We start from the raw sequence: 19,164 nt of genomic DNA, 5'->3' as shown, positions 1-19,164 counted from the left end.
ATTCCGAATTTCAAAACTGATGGCATTCGTTTTATTTATGGCGATACCAAGGTATATAAAATCTTCGACTACCTCGAAGCAGTAGTTCTCAAGTTTCACAATTGGTTCGAGTCTACTATACATCTTGCGCGTTGATACCATCAGATTGGTCTTCTCGCCGTTCTGTCCCGGACCCACTTTGGCAGACTCCTTATCAATTTGTTTAAAGGTGGCTGTTACCGCTCTCAATGTTCGACCCATTGTGTCGATGTCATCGGCGTAGGCGAGTGACATGTGATGTTTAGTGTACAGAGAGTCATTTCTGTTCACATTTGCTTCTCGGCACAGAGTACTGAATAAGGCCTAGAATGATGTGTGTTAAATTTCGTAAAAATCGGTTCAGATTTAGATATAGCTCCCATATATATTTTCGTCCGATTTTATGTAAATGGTGCACCGAAGTTCCTATATATCCTTCGATTTTCACGAAATTTGGTTCAGCGTACTGAATAAGGCCTAGAATGATGTGTGTTAAATTTCGTAAAAATCTGTTCAGATTTAGATATAGCTCCCATATATATATTCGTCCGATTTAATGTAAATGGTGCACCAAAGTTCCTATATATTCTTCGATTTGCCCGAATTTGGATTTATGAATTAGTAAATGATGTGTTAAGTTTCCTGAAATCTTCATCTGTTAGAATATACCCAAAGTGGTGAATTTTGTATCGGTTGCAAAATGACATGTTTATGGATTTTTCATTTTACTGGTCCTAAACAAGGCGTAGATTTTTTAAAATCATTTTTTAATGATTTAAATAAGGCGTAGATATTTTTTAAAATCAATTTTTAAGGACTTAAAGAAGGCGTAGATATTTTTTAAATAATTTTTAAATTTAATTTTTTTTTAATAATTAAAAATACCCATATTCAAAAAACTGTCAAATAAAATCATATGTAAACAGCTTTTAAGCTTTTTCAAAAGTTCCCCGTTGTCCATTCCAATATCTGCGGAGCTTGGCAACCATATGAACCGAACTGTCACATTGTATTTTTTATCAAAATATTTATTTTTCACAATTCGAAGTGGTTTTTTCATCGCTGAAGTGAGTTCCCGGTAGTTTTGTTTTAAATCTCAGCGGAGTATTATTATTTGAAAAGAGGTGATTCCGATTTTGGATCATCTTCAATACCATAAAATTGAATATTGAGAATAATTGCGAAATATTGGGGTTTATATTGAAAAAATTCAACAAGTGTCGAAATAACCCAACTACGAAATTTTCTTCTGTTGCCGATAATGTGAGTTCGGAAAACAGAAGTTGTTGGTAAACAACAAAAAAACAAGCAAATTTATTAAATAAACATTAGGGATGGTTGGTTGATATCTCTAAGTACATATGTACAAATGAAAGGGAATATACATACAGACATACATTTGTACGTGCATATCATGGGCGGGAGCTGGGTTGGTGGTCTAAATACTACGAAAGTGCTAAATCATGATAATTAACAATTTTTTAATCGCTATTAAAATATCACACTTTACGATATTTTTTGACGTTGGACATTGTTGGTGGAAGAGGGGAGGGGGGTTATAAAACTCGAGACTAAAAGGACTTAACAAAATTAAACATTTCTTTTAATTTCAGTTTTGAATTTATCATCAACCACAAATCATGGCCGCTGAAAACCCCACCACCTTAGAGGAATGCATACCACTGCCCCTAAATGAACCGGAATTAATAGAAGTCACGGAAAAGGCCAAAGATTGGGCGATTATGCATGGTGCTGCAATGAGATCGAAAACTAATTTTAGTCCTGATTCATTAAATGTAAGTACGGAAAAAAATTGTTCTTTTTCTAATTTGAGTCATTAAAAAAATCACCCTTTTTATTTTCAGTTCGCACCATTCTTACTGACACCATCATCATTTCCCCGTAAAGAATTCGAAAAGGCTGTGGCTTTACAAACCATCATCAATCGTCTGATGCACAATGTGGCACACGATGAAGAATTTCTCACCACCACTTTGGCTGAGACAATTAAAGTCGATGAATTTACGGCGAATTTATTTAATATCTATAAAAAAGTATTGGCAAGTGGTTTTGGCCAGGTAAGTTTGCGTTTGTTTTTGTTTTTATTTGTTCGTTTTATTAACAAAAACTGTATTCAGTTCCCTTTTTTTGGATTGTCAAAATTTATTTTATTTCAAATTGTATTGAAACCATAAGCGTACAGGATAACATTGTCATTTGTCATTTACAAACAACAACAACACATCTTATCCAACATTTGTCATTTCGGAAAAAAATTCATATTAGCTATAAGGGTTATTCATAAGGTTAACCGGTAGGCGAATTCATGTCTTAGTCTTCTCTTACTGTCAACTTTTTAATCGCGAAATGCAAAGCAGAACAGGAACAAATGTCTCGAAGCCTAAACCGAGTCAAAAAGCAAAGGTAAAGGCTACTGAGAACATCCCGACACAAACTGTTATTCAACGTGTGGATGGCTCTGTCTCATTCTACTCCTAACGACAAATTATCGGTTGGTGCTAAAACTTTGAGTGTATCCATCACTGGTGGGATGGGAAGAAGGGCAAGTTCGGCAAGGAACCATCGTCTCCTGGGAGAGCAAATGCCGCCGCGCCGAGCAAATCTGTGAAGCGCATTCGCTCATCAGAAGGTCCGCAACCTTCACCCAAGAAGACGATAACTTCGCGTCTGATTGACCCATTACATAATAAACAAAACGGCGGAGAGAAAACCTAGTAAAGAGAAGGCATTAACCTCCACTGAAAAAGCTAACTCCAAGGTTCGTAGTCAATGACAGAGGAAGCCATATGACATAATCTGGACATCAAACGGCGGAGAAAAAGGCATCAACCTTCTCTGGAAAAGCTAACTCCAAGGTTCGTAGTCAGAGACAGAGTATGCCATATGACAGATCAACCTTCTCTGTAAAAGCTAACTCCAAGGTTCGTAGTCAGAGACAGAGGAAGCCATATGCTAGACCGAACACGGTATCTGCTGACAAAGACCTTCAAGAGGCAGTCATTGACAAATCTGATCCTTTCAATTAGTTTTTTTAATACCCAGTGCCCACTGCTCCTCAATATGAATGACACATCTGTATACCCTTAAGCAAAAGTTAATTCTGTGGGCAGCACCTCGAAATATTCCACGGACGCACCATAAAGTAAAGTAGATATGCTCCAGATTGGAATTAAATTCTATTTCGATTTAGCCATATCTGTCCGAATGTCTCTTGAAATCACAATTTAGGTCGCAATTTCTAAGAAAGAACTTTGAAATTTTGCTCATACATTGTCAATGCTTCTAGGATTTTTGCATATATAGGGCAACATTTTGGTATAGCCACCACATAACGGTACACCTTAATATTCGGTAATTTGGGATTTTTTGACACGCATTTTAATCGAATTGACAGTAATTTAATGTTGGAAGCTTTCATTGGGTAGCAAATCTAAAATATTATCATAACTTGTTTTTCAAATGATTGATGGTTTTATTAAAGAAAACTTCCCATATTATCCATATTGGTCAGGTTTTTAGGATAACGCCCATATAATGGCAGCTCTAAATTTATTAAAGAATACATTTTTCAAGGGTCAACTGAGGCGTGAATTTATTAAAGAATATTTTTCAAGGTGTTTGGACACTTTTTAACCAAATTGTCTGTAATTTAAAATTGTGGTTCCTCATTAATACATAAATTCATAAATTCGAGATCATTTCTTCATTAGGATCATTTTTTTCATAATAGTAATAGCCTGTTACCAAAAACCCACACCAAATAACAATATTTTATTTTTATTATTTTTGGATAATTAATTAACAAATGTTTTTTTATTATGTCTCATGTGTCATTTTTTCTGTTTTTTTTTATTTCTTCATTTTTATTATTTATACATTTAATTTTCTTTATTTTCTTTTTTCGCATATGTTTTTTTCCTACCTTTATCATGAAACATCATGCAAAATAATACAAAAAATCGAAAATCACAAAATAATAAATAGCGCATATCGTTGGGTATTTTACGAAGTGATTTGATGTTGGAAACAAGATGTAAAGATCTATTAGATGATAAAAGTGGAAGCAATAACGAAGCGAATGAATTGAAACCCTGTGCCTACTGTTGCTGGAAACAAGTTGAAATTAATACAATCGCATCTGGTTTTGGTCATTTAGGACCGGCCAGTAAAGCCATACAAAGGTGCAAAATAATTATTGTATTGACTAATTTATTTGTTGTTGTTATTTTATTATTACTATAACTGTAATTACTTACTAATAATTGTATTTTTTTATTAGCTACATTTTTGATGTCAAATTATTGACAGTGTCGAATATGGTTATAGTGAATCAGCTATTTAATTAAGTGAATTTAGATTTTTTCTAGGAATGTCCTGCATTCTTTTGATTTTTTTCTAATAAGAAAAATTCACTTACAGAGTATCATTTTTTTCCAATAAGAAAACAAATTATCATTGGCTGAAATCTTTTTCCAATAGTCAAAAATCCTTAGTGTCGGAGAATGACTTTTTCCAATAGGAAAAAAATCTTCACTTATAGAGTATAATTTTTTTCCAAAAAGAAAAAAATTGGCTGAATAACTTTTTCCAGTAGGATACAAATCCTTAGTGTCTTTTTCCAATAGGAAGAAATTTAAAAAAATCTTCACTTACTGAGTATCATTTTTTCCAATAAGAATAAATGTATCATTGGCTAAATAACTTTTTCCAATAGAAAAAAAATCTTTAGTGTCGGAGAATGACATTTTCCAATAGGAATAAATTTCTCAGTATCTGAGCATTATTTTTTCCAAGGGGAAAAGTATACTCTGTGGCTGCTTAAGATTTTTGTTCTATAGAAAAAAATTCTGAATGACTGAGGATTATTTTTTTTTTAATTGGAAAAAGTCCCCAATAGGAAAAAATCCTCGATGATTGAGCATGAAAGGACTATGGGTGAGGATGACTTTTTCCAATAGAAAAAACTCTTATTTTGTGAATGACTTTTTCCAATTGGAAAAAATATCTTTAGTGACTGAGGTTGATTTTTTTTCCTATAAAAAAACATTAGTATTTGTAAATGAGTTTTTCCAATAAAAAAATTTTCCAATAATAAAATAATTATCAGACACTGAGAATAAGTTTTTCTAATTTGAAACAAATCGCACAGATTAAGAACGACTTTTTTCAATAGGAACAAATTTCACACTGACTGAAGATGATTTTATCCTATGGGAAAATTTCCAAAGGCGGAGGATTTTCCTGTAAGAAAAAAGTGAGACTTTTTCCAATAGGAAAAATTATCAATGTTAATTATTTTTTTCAATAGAAAAATAATTATTAATGACTAAATATTACTTTTTCCAATTGGAAGGATAACTTTTTCTAATTGGAAAAAATCGCATAAGTTAAAAAGGACTTTTTTCAATAGGAAAAAAAACTTCACACTGCCTGGAGATTATTTTATCCAATTGGGAAAAAATTTCCCACAGGCCGAGTATGGCTTTTCAAATAAGAAAAAAATGAAAGACTTTTTCCAATAGGAAAAAAATTATCAATGTTAAATATATATTTTTTAAATTTTACTTTTTCCAATTGGAAAATATTTATTAGTGACTGAGTATGATTTTCCTATAAGAAAAAAATCATGAAAAACTGTAAAAATTTCTATAAGAAAAAAAAATACCAGTATCCATAAAAGACTTTTTTTCCAATAGGAAAAAAATCCTCAGAGGCATTTTCAAATAGGAAACAAATCACAGTGATTGAGGTATTTTGGAGGATTTTTTCCAATCGGAATAAATCCTCAGAGACGGTGAAAGGCTTTTCTAGTAGGAAAATATCTATCAATGACTTTTTCCAATTGGTTATAAATTGGTTATCCAATGATTATCAATGACTTAGAATGACTTTTTCCAATAGGAAAACATTTTTCACTGACTGAAAATGATTTTTTCCAATAGGAAAAAATCCACAGTTGTTGAGTTTGAATTTCTAAATTGGAAAAGGTCATTCATTATGTGTGAGTAAAATTTCCAATTCGAAAATATATCTCAATGGCTTTTGATTACTTTATAAAAAAATCATCTGCATCTGTGAATGACTTTCTAATAGGAAAAAATCATCAGTGACTGAAAATGAAATGTTCCAATAGCAAAATAAATCGCCGAGACTGAGGATGATTTTTTTCCAAAAGGAAAACATATCAGTGGTTGATAAAGACTTTTTTATAATACGAAAAAAAATTAGAGGCTGATGTTGAATTTTTCCAATAGGAAATAAACTATTCCCGTACAGAAAAAAAGGTTCAGTGCCTGAGTATAAAAGGAAAAATTCGCAGTGACTGAGGATAATTTTTCCTATCAGAAAAAAATTATGAGCGATTTAGAATGATTTTTTTTTCAACACGAAAAATATATTTTCCAATAAGAAAAAAAATTTCCTAAACTCAAAGGTCGTTTACATTTAACCGGATTTGGTTAACCCAGTGGGTTTAAATTTTCAATTCCTTTGAATATATGCCAAATAACCCGGTAAAAAGTTCTAATGTAAATGCCGTATAATATAAATTTTTAAGTGGCTTATTTATTTCAAAAACTCATATAACCATGTTCAGCTGTTTATAGGCTTATTTTAATTTACAATTATTCTAATAATCTTATTTAAATGCTATTTAACGTATTTAATTTTTGGATATTGTTTATGTTGATGCTTTGTTAGAGAATGCTTGTTTTGAAATAATGCTTTTTATTATTAATAATATTGAACTATTGCATGATAGCTTTTGAGATATATATTTCTATATATTGATGTATTATTTGTTTCTTCTGTTTTTTTTTTTTTTTGGCATACAGTTTGGCCAGGGATTCTTTTTTCGCAGTGTAGTTGGAGTTTTAGTGTGTACGTGTGTGAAATAAAAATTTAAAATAAAATATATTCAAACGAAATTTCATATCAAATGACTTCTCCTCCTCCGTCCTTCTTAAATTCATTTCAAATTACACTCCACTATCCTCCCACAAAAACAATAACAGTCATCATTCAATCGATCGATCGTCTGTCAATCATTTGGTTTTATAATATTATCTTCCTTACAATTGGCAGGTATATTTGTTGCCAATTGTCTTTTTGATTTCTATGTTTGTTTATAATTTTTATTTTGTTTATGTTTTTTCTTTGTTCTTTTTTTGGTAAACGTGCAATTACAGAACCTATCCCTTGGCATATTACGTTCCGACTATTTGGCTCACATCTATGAAGACAATGCCATAAAACAGGTTGAAATCAACACAATTGCCTCCAGTTTTGGTGGCATTTCAACACACATGTTGCCTCTGCAGAGGTATTTCCGAAAAAAAATAGAAATTACTTTTTTTCTTGTCCTTTCTTTTTTATTTATTTAATATTTAAGTAGTTGCAGTGTTTCTATTTTTTCTTCATATCATTTTGTTCGTGTGCCCGTGTATATATGCGAAAAGGAATGGCATAATTTATAAATGTAGTTGTAGTTTGAAATTGTCTATTTTTCCATTTATTTTTCTTATTTTTTTATAAAATTTCCAGTTGCTAAATTTGATTAGTTGCTAAGTAATTTGTAGTAAATAAGAAAGTAATTGTATTTTTCTTTTGTTCTGTAAATCTTTGTAAATGTTATTGTAGTTTTTGTTTAAAAAAAATCATGTTTTTAAATACTTTACAAAAGCCCGAGGAAACCCCAATTAATACAGTGGGAATTTCGGCTTTTGTTTGGTATATTTTTTAAATAATTTTTATTAATATGTATTTTTTTCATTTCAACATCCCCCGCTTTAGCTTTGTCCTGACTGAACTGGATCAAGCTGAAAAATTGAAAAATGTAAGCTTTTACTATTTTTTTTTGTTTAATATTTTTTATTAATTTTTTTATTTTTAATTTTTTTTATTTTGAAATTAATTTTTGCAGATGCCCGATAACCAAGCCTTGGCTGGCATTTGTGGCGGTATGGTTCGTGCCTGGGAAATCTATAATAATCCCAAGGCTGTAATTATGTTCATTGTTGAGGATATCACATATAATATTTGTGATCAGGTATGTAGCCTTCAGTAACCTTCAATTGTTTTCTATACGGGAAAAATCATGCTCAATAATTGGGGATTAATTTTCTTAACCTAAATAACTGAGATTAACTTTTTCGTATACTGGAAAAATCATTCCCAGTAGCTGGGGTAAATTTTTCCTATGCGGGAAAAAATCTCCCCTATATCATCCCTTTATGAAAAAAAATTTCACCTTAGAATTTATCTGATTTTCTATTGGAAAAAATCGTTCTCAGATACTGAGAATTTTTTTATCCATAACATAAGTTATCCACAGTTCTTATAAATTGTTTTCTCATAAGAAAAAAACATCCTCAGCTGCTGAGATTGTTTTCTGATAGGAAAAACACTCATCTACAGCCACTGAAGATTTTTTTCTATAGGATCATCAGTCTCTGAAGATTTTTTCTTTTCCTCAGTCATTGAGGATTTTTTCTTATTGACAAAACCGCACACTGAATTTTTTTCGATTTAAAAATATTCAATGTTTTGACAATGAGTTTTTTTCCTTCTAGGAAAAAGTTATCCTCAGTCACTAAATATATTATTTTTCGCCTATTGGAAACTGTCATTTACATATACTGCTGATAGTTTTTCTTATAAGAAAAATAAAACTCAAACAATTTAGATTTTTTCATAAATAAAAAAATTATATTCAGCCACTAAAAATGTTTTCGTATTGAAAAAAGTCATCCTCAACCACTGAGATTTTTTCCTATTGAAAAAAGTCATTCTGAGTCATTGAAAATTATTTTCCAATTGGAAAAAGTCATTGACAATTATATTCCTATTGAAAAATTAATTTATTTTTTTTCATATTGAAAAAATTCATCCCCAGTCACTGCGCAGATTTTGATTAATTTTTTCCCTCAGTCTTTGACAATTATTATTATTACAAATTATTATACAAATGATTTCTTATAAAAAAAGTCATCCACAACCACTGAGATTTTTTTCCTATTGACAAATTTTAATCTCAGTCATTGAGAATTATTTTCCAATTGGGAAAAAGTCATCGATAATTGTATTCCTATTGGAAAATTCATTTTCAGCCACTAAGCATTTTTTCATATTGGAAAAAGTCATCCTAAGTCACTGCGATTTTTGTCCTATTTGAAAATGCCAATGGGGATTTTTTCCTATTGGAAAATATCACCCGCAATATCACCAGTCATTAAAGTTCCTATTAGGAAAATTCATTCTTAAGCAATGCAATTTTTTTCTTATTAGAAAAAGTTATTCTCATTCTTTGACAATTATGATACAAATGATTTTTTCTTATAAGAAAAAAAATCATCCTCAAGCACTGATATTTTTTTCCTACTGGAATATGTCAATCTATGTCATTGAGAATAATTTTCCAATTAGAAAAAAGTCATTGACAATTATATTCCTGTTGGAAAATTAATTTTCACCCACTGAGCATTTTTTCTTATTGAAAAAATTTATCCTCAGTCACTGCCATTTTTTTCCTATTTGAAAATGCCACTGAGAATTTTTTTCCTATTGGAAAATACTGTTGAATTTTTTTCTCATAGGAAAAATTCATGCTCAGTTATTAAAGTTATTTTTTTCCAATTGGAAAAAGTTATCCTGTATCTGTGAATGACTTTCCAATACGTTATTCTTATTCTTTGACAATTATTATACAAATGATTTTTTCTTATAAGAAACAAGTGAAAATAGTCAATTTCAGTCATTGAGAATTATTTTCCTATTGGAAAATTCATTTTCAGCCACTGAGCCTTTTTTCACATTGGAATATGTTACTCAGTCACTGCGATTTTTTCCTATTTGAAAATGCCAATGGGAATTTTTTTTCCTATTGGAAGAAATCATCCGCAGATACTGATTAATTCATGATCAGTCATTAAAGATCCTATTAGAAATTTTTTTTTTATTAATGCGATTTTTCCTATTAGACAAAGTTATACATATCATCCACTGAGAAATGTTTTCCTATTGGAAAAAGTCAACCTTATCCACTACGAATTTTTTCCTATTGAAAAAGGTCTCATCCACTGCGATTTTTTCCTATTAAAAAATCATTCTCAGTCGTTGATAATTATTTTCCTACTGGAAAATGTCATTCTAAGTCATTGATAATATTTTCCTATTGGAAAATGTCATTCTAAGTCATTGATAATTATTTTCCTATTGAAAAATGTCATTATAAGTCATCGATAATTATTTTCCTATTGGAAAATGCCATTCTAAGTCATTGATAATATTTTCCTATTGGAAAATGTCATTCTCAGTCATTGGTAGTTATTTTCCTATTGGAACATGTCATCCTCAGCCACTGTGGATTTTTTTCTTACTGGAAGAAGACATACTCAATCATTAAAGATCATATTAGAAAAAGTCATTTTTAATCAATTCCATTTTTTCCTATTGAAAAAAAATATTCTCATTCTTTGACAATTATTATACAAAAGATTTTTTCTTATAAGAAAAATCATTTGCAGATACTTATAATTTTTTGATGATCGATTTTTTCATGTACGACTTTTTTCTTCTAGCGCTTCCATGAATTCTATATTCGTGAAAAATATCCACACATTAAAGTTATACGTAGAACCCTGACTGAGGTGCATGATACTGGCAAACTTGGTCTTGGCAAAGAATTAATTATGTAAGTAACTGGCTTCTTCTTATTTAACTACACTCAAAAAATAATAAAAAAAACTTTTTCTATTTCAATATACAGAGGAGACCTTGAAGTAGCTGTAATATATTTCCGGGCCGGCTATGAACCTGGTCATTATCATTCACACAATGAATGGGATGCCCGATACTTAATGGAAAGTTCCACGGCCATAAAATGCCCCTCTATACACTATCATTTGGCTGGTACCAAAAAAGTTCAGCAAGCCTTGGCTCAACCGGAAATGTTGGAACGGTTTATAAGTGATCCCGAGGAAATTAAAGCAATTGGTAAAATCTTTACGGGACTCTATTCCCTGGATGATAATGATGTGGGTAATAAAACCTATGAAATGGCTTTAAAGGAACCGGAACGTTTTGTTTTAAAGCCACAGCGGGAAGGTGGCGGCAATAATGTCTATGGCTTGGATATACCAGATGCATTGAGGGTGAGGATATCAGGAACCAATGTTTTTTTTTTTAAATTTTAATTTTTTTGTTATTAAACAGAAAATGTCACGCGTTGAACGTTCGGCCTGGATTTTAATGGACCTCATTAAGCCACCCATATCCAAGGGTTATATGATACGTCCCGGTGGTTCGATGCCACCACCTTTAGTGGAGGTGGTTTCGGAACTGGGTATTTTTGGTGTGGTCATTGGTGATGTGGATAACATCATTTGCAATTATCAAGCTGGCCATATGTTGCGCACCAAAGTTGCCACTGCCAATGAAGGCGGTGTTGCCGCTGGATTGGGTGCTCTGGACAGTCCATATTTGGTTGATTAATTTTTATTCCATTTTATATGTTGTTATTATATTAACATAAAATAAGCAATTATTTTTCTAAAATTTTATAGTAAGCAAGAAAACGAGAAATGAAACGAAATATACGAAAAGCTTTAAGCCAAGAAAATTTATTTCATTGCAGAAACTGAGAACCGAAAAGTTATCCCTAGCCTACTTACTAATGAGTTCCTATGGGTGAATTCGCGGCACATATTAGCTCACTATTTCATCGAGTGATGGAAATAGTTACCTCAGGTGGCACCGCGGGGAGGTCAGTGTCCACAATTAAAGCCAATAAGAGCCGTTGCTTGGTATCTATCATCCCCTACGCCACCCATTTAGCCTCTGAGGATTTTTTTCTACAGGAAAAAATATCCAAAGCCCATTTGGATTTTTTCTTATGAGGAAATATTTCCCTACGAGGATTTTTTCTTATAGGAAACAGTCATCCTCGGCGACTGAGAATTTATTTTCCAAAACGGAGGATTTTTTCAATCAAAAAACAATTTTCTTATACAAACAACTCATAAATATATTAAAAAATAGAATTTAGAAAAAACAAAAACATACAAAAATATATACAATAACAACATAAAAACAAATACACAAAATTTTGGAAATTACAACATAACCTGAAAATTAAGTGATGTCACTTTTGCACAATCGAATTTATTTATTTGCATCCGGGCAAGCCATTTGATATAGAAATTGTACAAGAGTCCGAGTAGGACGGCCAGTCATACGATCTCTCAATAGATAGGGTATGGTACCATAATGGGTCAGCATGCCTACACCGCGTATATCCAAGTGGGCCCAATCAACACAGGGTACAAATTCCTAAAGAAAAATTTAAAAAAAAAACTTTTTTGAATTATCTGAAAATTCCTAGAATCCTTGGTCCCATACATGTAAAATAGCTGCCGCCAAACAGCTTGAAGCCGGTCCATCTCCATTGTTGCTAATATCAAAGCTAATGTTATCTGTAAATATATATATAAATTATTTATCTGAAATAATGAAAGAGGAGTCCATTCTCTGTTCCTTACTTGTCACCAATTTCTTATAATAATTCCATAAGGGCAAACGCCACATACGATCTCCCGTCAGGGAGCCGGCCTTTTGAAACTGTTTCCAAATATAATGGGAATTTGAGAAAATACCCGTAGCACTACCACCCAGCCCTTTCACCACACCACTACCCAGGGTGGCGACATCAATTACCAAGCGGGGTTTATATGTTGTTTGGGCATAAAGCAGGGGATCGGCCATAACCACAACACCAGCTTTGTCAGTATCCTAAGAGAATTTTTATATATTTAAATTTTTGTTTTTTTTTTTCAGAAAAAATTGATTTTTCGGACTTACTCTAATTGCCAATGTCCGGCCATTTAGCAGGGTCACAACATCACCCGGTTTGCAGGCCATACCGGAGGGCATATTTTCACATAATGGTATAACAGCGGAGATGTTGATTGGCAGGGAGAGTGCGGCAGCAGCACGAATTGCGGCCACACACACCGCTGCTCCGGCCATGGATCCACGATACTCATCCATGCCCTTGCAGGGTCGGAGGCAAATGCCACCACTAAAAAAAAACAGATCAAACATTTTTTAAAGTTCCTCAAAGTCTAAAAAACACCTAAAGGGTCTTCTATAAAAAGACCTAAAAGGTTTTTTTATAAGAAGACCTTCTGCGTCTTCTATTAGTGAAATTATTATGGCTTCTATTTGAAGATCTATTCGATATTCTATTATACCTCTTGGATCCTCAATTTATGTTACCAACCTATTGAATGTCATTCCTTTGCCCAACAACAAAATCGGTTTATCCTCCGGCGCCGTACCGCAATAACTAATCTCCAACAAAACGGGAGGTTCACACGAACCCTTTGCAATTGTCAGAAAAGAATTCAAATGCTGTTGTTCTATAAATTCCATGGTGCGTATCTCTACCGTCACACCACACGGACAGAGCGCATCAACGGTAGCCTGGGCAAAGGTTGTGGGAGTCATTTGATTAGCTGGAGCATCACTTAAACGTCTTGCCAAATTCTGTGATTCGGCTTTGAACAGACCCCTCGTCCAGGCATCAACATCAGGTGAATCATATAGCTCTAATTTCGGTACCAACGTTCGATTTTTCTTTTGTTTATTATCATTGTAACGCCATACGGCTAGGGCGCTACCCTCTGCCGCCTGTTCGGGATATTCCATAGAGTCAACAAATACCTCTGAACAACCTTGCAGTTGTAGACTGCGAGCGCCAACACCAGTGGCAATGCGAACGTTTTCCTGGGGAGGGGAAAAACGAAACGGGAGAAAAGGAGGTTTAAAGAATCCTCAATGGGGAAGAGGATGACTTTTCCGTATAGGAAATATTAGCCTTAGCTGCTGAAGATGAGTTTTCCGTTTAGGAAAAATTATCCCCAGCCTCCTTGGGAAAAAATGTGCAGAGGAATTTTTTTAAAGGAAAAGAAATAATCAGAGGCAGAAGATACTTTTTTCCAATAGGAAAAAATTCTCAGAGGCTGCGGATAATTTTTTTCCTATTAGGAAAAAGTATCCTCCGCCTCTGAATGTTTCTTTTCCTATTGGAAAAAAATTTCCTCTGCATATTTTTTTCTTATAAGAATAATCCTCAGCCACTGTGGATTTTTTCCTTGGGGAAAAAATTATTCTCTGCCTGTGAGGATTTTTTTTCCAATAGGAAGGATTTTTTCCAATGGGAAAAAATGTTCATCAGTCATTGAGGTTTTTTCCAATAGGAAAAAATATCCACAGCCTCTCGTTCCTATTGGAAATACTTCGAGAATTTTTTTGTTACTGGGAAAAATTATCCTCAGCCTCTGAGATTTTTTTTTCTTATGGGAAAAATTATACATAGCCTCTGAGAATTTTTTTTCTTATTGGAAAAATTATCCTCATGCTTTGCTGCCATGAGGATTTCTTTCATATTGGAAAATTTTCCTATAAGAAATAGAATAGAAAATAAAAAAAATTTTCCTATAAGAAAAAAATATCTGATCATTTTTTTCCAATTGGAAAAAATATCCTCAGCATTTGAGGGAAAAGTCATCCTCAGTGACTGAAGATTTTTTCCTATTAGGAAAAGTCATCCGCAGTGACTGAGGAATTCTTTCCTATTGGGAAAAGTGGCTGAGGATTTTTTTTTATATAGGGAAAAATCATTCTCAGTGACAGAATCATTTTTTTTTCTGTGGGGAAAAGTCATCCTCAGCCTATCGATCCGAATTTCTTAATGCTTCAGTATTCCACTTACCATGCCCTCATCAATCATCTCCAATTCATTAAAGGCGGCGCCTTCACGTCCAACCCCAATTACAGCCACCGATCTATATTCTTGATCAATGTTGTTGAACACCTTGCCGCGACCCAATTGACCGGTAATATTGCATCTAAGAAATCAAAATACAAATTAAAATCAGTACGAACATCTACCATGGCCAAATTGTTCTACTTACTCCTTAATAAGTTCCGATACCTTGCCCTGAACCCGATCATCAAATTTTTCACCACTAGTCGTTAACTTCGGATCCTTATCGCCCTCCTTTTGATACACTCCGATTACGAGGCCTTTCTTTTGGGATAAAAAAAATAAAATTGCATATCCCAATACATTTCTTCAAAAATATTGAGGGTTGCTTATGCTTACTGTCACTCTCGGATCGCTTGAGGCATAAAAACGTTTGCAGTAATTGGTCTTCCTTTGAAAATTACCTGCCCATCTTAATACCGATTTTGTTAGTTGTGAACTTGAGCGGAACGAATACATAATTGTTTAAACAATAGATAACTATTTTTAATATTTTTATTTAACAAAATTTATAGTTCTATATCTAGAAAAAATATTTTTCACACTAAAAATAAAAGTTATTTTTTTAGGAGAACTTGTCGAAAATTTCAAAGCCTAGTATAATAAATTGAAATTATTATGTTTCATTATAGATTTTAAGTACGGGCAAGTAGATATTTTTTATGTCTATTCCTATTCGACTGTCTTGGCTAATTTATAGGGCTACTGATATTCGTTTGACGAATTTTTTGTTACGTTTATCTTTTCCTAAATGTTTATACCCTTCACCACACTGTGTGTTACAGGGTATTATGTCTTTGTGCATATTTTTGTAACAGGGAAAAGGAAACGAGATAGACACATGGTTCCTTTTGAGAATATGCATAGAATACCTTTCTGAGTCGATTTACGCATGTCCCTCCGTCCGTCTGTCCGTCCATATATTTTTGTGAACAAAGTACAGGTCGCATTTATGATCCGATTTGGATGAAATTTGGCATAGGTCACTTATTTGGCCCAAGGACGAACCCTATTGAAATTGGATACAGCTTCTATATCTGACCAAATGAAAAATTTAGTATCGGTTGCAGAATGACATGTTTATGGATCCAATTTCGTTTTACTGGTTCTTTGAAAATGTGACGTCTGTTAGGATTCATCTGTTGAATATACCCAAAGTGGTGAAGTGTATCATATAGTCGGCCCCGTCCGACTTTACTAATTTTCTTTAATGTTTTTTTTGTATGTTGGAATTGTTCACAATTTTCCAAGACCATATACATATTTTTTTCAAAATTAAATTATTTTATTAATCATTTAATTTGTACTTGAATTACATTTTTCCAAAAGTACTAACATTTTTAAACTATACAATTTATTTACTAGAAAAAATACTTAGTAATATTATACTAATTGTGTTTATTGTAAAGTGTTATTGCTTATTGTAGAGTGTTTTTTGTGTTGTTGTCAGCTTATTTCCGTTTCGTTTTGGCACCATCTCAAAATTTGGTCCTGATTTACATTAGGTAATTTTAATTGCCCAGGAACACAAACTAATGTAAATAAGGACTAGGTTCATCATCCATATTCTATATGACATGGTTATTTAGTTATTGTTGTTGCTATTATCATTACGTTGCCTTTGTCACAAATTTCCTATAGGTATTATCCATTAGATAGTCCACACTATGATCAATTGGCGGGATAATAAACGGTATCGATGTTAAACCAAAGGCGGTTGGCAAATATTTGGCAATCGCCTTCTTGACATTAGCTTGTCTTAGCAGGCGTCCACTCAGATAGGTGATTCTGGAATAAAAAAGCAAATGGAGTCATTATATAGGTCTAAAATAGAAACAAAAAATTCTTATAAAAAATATTTTTTTCCAGAATCGTTAAAAAATCAAAAATTAAAAGAACATTTTTTATAAGAATATATTTGAAGAACCCATTTTTTATAAAGAATATGTATTTGAAGAGTCATTACTACCATAGTAGGGAATTTTTTAAAAAATATATGTTTTTCAAGGTATATTTTTCAAACGGCATACTTACTTAGCTGGCTTGTGACAGAACTTTCGTGCCATAAGCCGAGCTTAAAAAAGATGGCTTAATTCTAGTGTAGGGCCCCCTCGAGGATGTAGTCCTTGGGGTCCTGATTAGAACGGTGTACTTTTTTTCTTGCGGAAATCGGTATTTCCGGAGTTAAGAGCCTCCAAAGCTCCGTTGGGACCCTTATATTTTCTCACGATTTTTAACATTTAGCAATATGGGTATTAAATTAAAGCGATTGAGGTACTGATTCTGACTCCTGTACATGTCGATTTGCTCACGTTTTTCTTGTTCTTCCTTCTTTTATCTGAAAATTCGTTTCTCCTTTCTCCTTTTCTTTCAAACGGCATAAATGTGGATTTTTAAGACCCAACCCAACCATAGCTTTGGTTCGATTTTTTTTATTGGCAATTTTTTGTAGATCTTTAAAAAAATATGATTCTTAAGGTAAAATAGAGCCCAGATTTTTAAAAATATTTGTTTTCAAAGGTTTCATCATCCCTAAGTCTGAATTTTTTATAACATCCAGCTCTGAAACAAAAAGAAATATGGCCCAGCATACAAAATTGGTAAAAAAAGGACCTATAGTGAAGAAATTAATCAGCCAGGAATTCGAGATGCCGCTCGAATTGCAGCCCGATTGGGAAATGTTGCTGAAGTTTTCGAAATCCTTGTAAAACCTTTGCATAACCTTGTCTTTAACAACACCGGGAACACGTAATGCAATAATACAGTTACTTCGATTTTTAAATGAGCCTAGGGCTATTCAAATTGTTGACGCGAGGGGTCTACTATCCAAAACGACGAAGGGGGCATATTATGACACTCGATATCGAGTTGTTTCAATCGAAATGTTTCAATTTTGTATTTAGCATCGTAATTGGAACCTTTTCGGTTAAAAACATATATGGAATTCTGCAAAATTCCGAAAATAGGGAATATAGGCATAGGTTAAGGGTATAAATATGTCCGCATCATCGACTAACCGACTTGTTTTTAAAACAAATTATATTTATTATAATTCCATAAAAAAAACCTTACGTCTATAAAGGTTGTGCTACTTATGTGACCAGCACTGTACATGTTAACAGGCAAATAACATTACAAAAATATCGAAGCGAATGTCTCAGATCTTAGTAGTAATTATCATGAGCGTGTCATTTGTAATTCAAAATGCTAAATAAAAATACCCTCAATTGTATGGGGCTTTTTTTGTGGTTAACCCATTCAAACACACACACACTCAAACAAGCATATAATTCAATTCAGCACACAATAATATATGTATTTACCCACCTATTTATAGTGAAACCGGGTATAACAACCGATGCTAATATTTGCCAAATGAAAACATCCGTGGCGGTTATGGCAACATTTTTCACCGAGGCACCTTGTTTATAATCCTTGTAGGATTTATCAATTGTATCGGCACAAACATAGCCCGTTGATACCACATAACTGGCTGTGACCAATTTGGATGGGACCAAACGACGAAAGGCCTCACCAACTTCATTGCAATAGCCTGTAAAGGGAAAACAAAAATTAATTTCCTTTACACCACACCACTACAACACAAACAAACTTACCCAAATAGCGCACCCATGTTTCACGATATAAATCTTTTTCCTTTTCCATTTTTTCTATTTTTTATTATTATGTAATTTTGTAAAGTTCGTAAAATAATGAAATTTGATTCTTTCTCTCTGGGCACTTCCGTTTCCGTTGCAAGCACAAACACACACAAATATTTTGTTGTAATTGAACAACCAAAATTGTTAACAAACCGTTATGCGTTATTACAATGTATCGCTGTTCTTGTTGTTGTTTTTGTTAATAATGCAAATGCATTTGTTTTGTGTGCGCTCTCCCTCGCACGCTATTCGCACACACTCTGAAACGACCACCTTGCCAAATAAATCATCAGCTGTTCTAAAGGTTGGGTTAGTGTTGGAAAGCGTCAAAACACAATGACATGTGTTGATAAGGGATTGTGGCAACCTAAAATAAAGGCGTTTGCCATTTTATAGTCTTCTAAAATATTTAAAAAAATTAACAATTTAAATTGTCGCGCATTTTAATGTAAGGTGTAAATTCCCAGAAACAGCGAGTCGATTGATTCATGCATAGTTAAGCACCACTTTTTTAAGAAAAAAGTTGACGAGAGGATTTTCTTGACATAGGGGTACTTTACATTACGAATCATGGTCATTCGTACGGAAGCACTCCTTGTCCCGATAATGATATAGAAGCACAATGACAAAGAATTGCCC

At 32.9% G+C, this 19,164-nt stretch overlaps 3 protein-coding genes across 3 annotated transcripts; 1 reads left to right on the top strand and 2 right to left on the bottom strand.

The window, feature by feature from the left end:
• The first annotated feature begins 1,670 nt into the window (after positions 1-1,670).
• On the top strand, positions 1,671-11,540 carry LOC133332580 (glutathione synthetase-like). The gene is made up of 8 exons (XM_061540954.1): positions 1,671-1,814; positions 1,884-2,096; positions 4,024-4,220; positions 7,831-7,873; positions 7,961-8,086; positions 10,617-10,729; positions 10,805-11,189; positions 11,251-11,540. Exons 1-8 carry the CDS (start codon positions 1,761-1,763, stop codon positions 11,527-11,529), a joined length of 1,410 nt encoding a protein of 469 aa, XP_061396938.1. The 5' UTR covers positions 1,671-1,760; the 3' UTR covers positions 11,530-11,540.
• Positions 11,541-12,198: 658 nt separating this feature from the next.
• On the bottom strand, positions 12,199-15,322 carry LOC133332586 (cytosol aminopeptidase-like). Its single transcript, XM_061540965.1, has 8 exons — positions 15,203-15,322; positions 15,012-15,127; positions 14,810-14,945; positions 13,316-13,821; positions 12,895-13,114; positions 12,576-12,825; positions 12,436-12,509; positions 12,199-12,366 (listed from the first exon to the last, which is right to left on the bottom strand). The coding sequence occupies exons 1-8, from the start codon at positions 15,320-15,322 to the stop codon at positions 12,199-12,201; spliced, it is 1,590 nt and encodes a 529-aa protein (XP_061396949.1).
• Positions 15,323-16,473: 1,151 nt separating this feature from the next.
• Positions 16,474-18,550, bottom strand: LOC133332591 (mitochondrial fission process protein 1). Its single transcript, XM_061540971.1, has 3 exons — positions 18,481-18,550; positions 18,191-18,416; positions 16,474-16,651 (listed from the first exon to the last, which is right to left on the bottom strand). The coding sequence occupies exons 1-3, from the start codon at positions 18,527-18,529 to the stop codon at positions 16,474-16,476; spliced, it is 453 nt and encodes a 150-aa protein (XP_061396955.1). The 5' UTR covers positions 18,530-18,550.
• Positions 18,551-19,164: the final 614 nt, after the last annotated feature.

The sequence above is a fragment of the Musca vetustissima genome, unplaced genomic scaffold (genome assembly GCF_032173495.1).
Source record: "Musca vetustissima isolate MV318-11 ecotype Yass unplaced genomic scaffold, APGP_CSIRO_Mvet_v1 utg539, whole genome shotgun sequence".
Classification (NCBI taxonomy): Eukaryota; Metazoa; Arthropoda; class Insecta; order Diptera; family Muscidae; genus Musca; species Musca vetustissima.
The sequence above is the reverse complement of the archived record's forward strand: the minus strand, read 5'-3'. Positions and strand labels throughout refer to the sequence as shown.

Coding starts and splice junctions, on each gene's coding strand:
- LOC133332586 (XM_061540965.1), bottom strand. CDS start 15,322: ATGTATTCGTTCCGCTCAAGTTCACAACTAACAAAATCGGTATTAAGA. Junction 15,128..15,202: donor CAAGCGATCCGAGAGTGACA/GTAAGCATAAGC, acceptor TTATCCCAAAAG/AAAGGCCTCGTAATCGGAGT. Junction 12,826..12,894: donor GCCGGACATTGGCAATTAGA/GTAAGTCCGAAA, acceptor AAATTCTCTTAG/GATACTGACAAAGCTGGTGT.
- LOC133332591 (XM_061540971.1), bottom strand. CDS start 18,529: ATGGAAAAGGAAAAAGATTTATATCGTGAAACATGGGTGCGCTATTTG. Junction 18,417..18,480: donor AACATGGGTGCGCTATTTGG/GTAAGTTTGTTT, acceptor TTCCCTTTACAG/GCTATTGCAATGAAGTTGGT. Junction 16,652..18,190: donor CCCGGTTTCACTATAAATAG/GTGGGTAAATAC, acceptor TTTTTATTCCAG/AATCACCTATCTGAGTGGAC.
- LOC133332580 (XM_061540954.1), top strand. CDS start 1,761: ATGCATGGTGCTGCAATGAGATCGAAAACTAATTTTAGTCCTGATTCA. Junction 2,097..4,023: donor TGGCAAGTGGTTTTGGCCAG/GTAAGTTTGCGT, acceptor AATAATAAATAG/CGCATATCGTTGGGTATTTT. Junction 11,190..11,250: donor ATATACCAGATGCATTGAGG/GTGAGGATATCA, acceptor GTTATTAAACAG/AAAATGTCACGCGTTGAACG.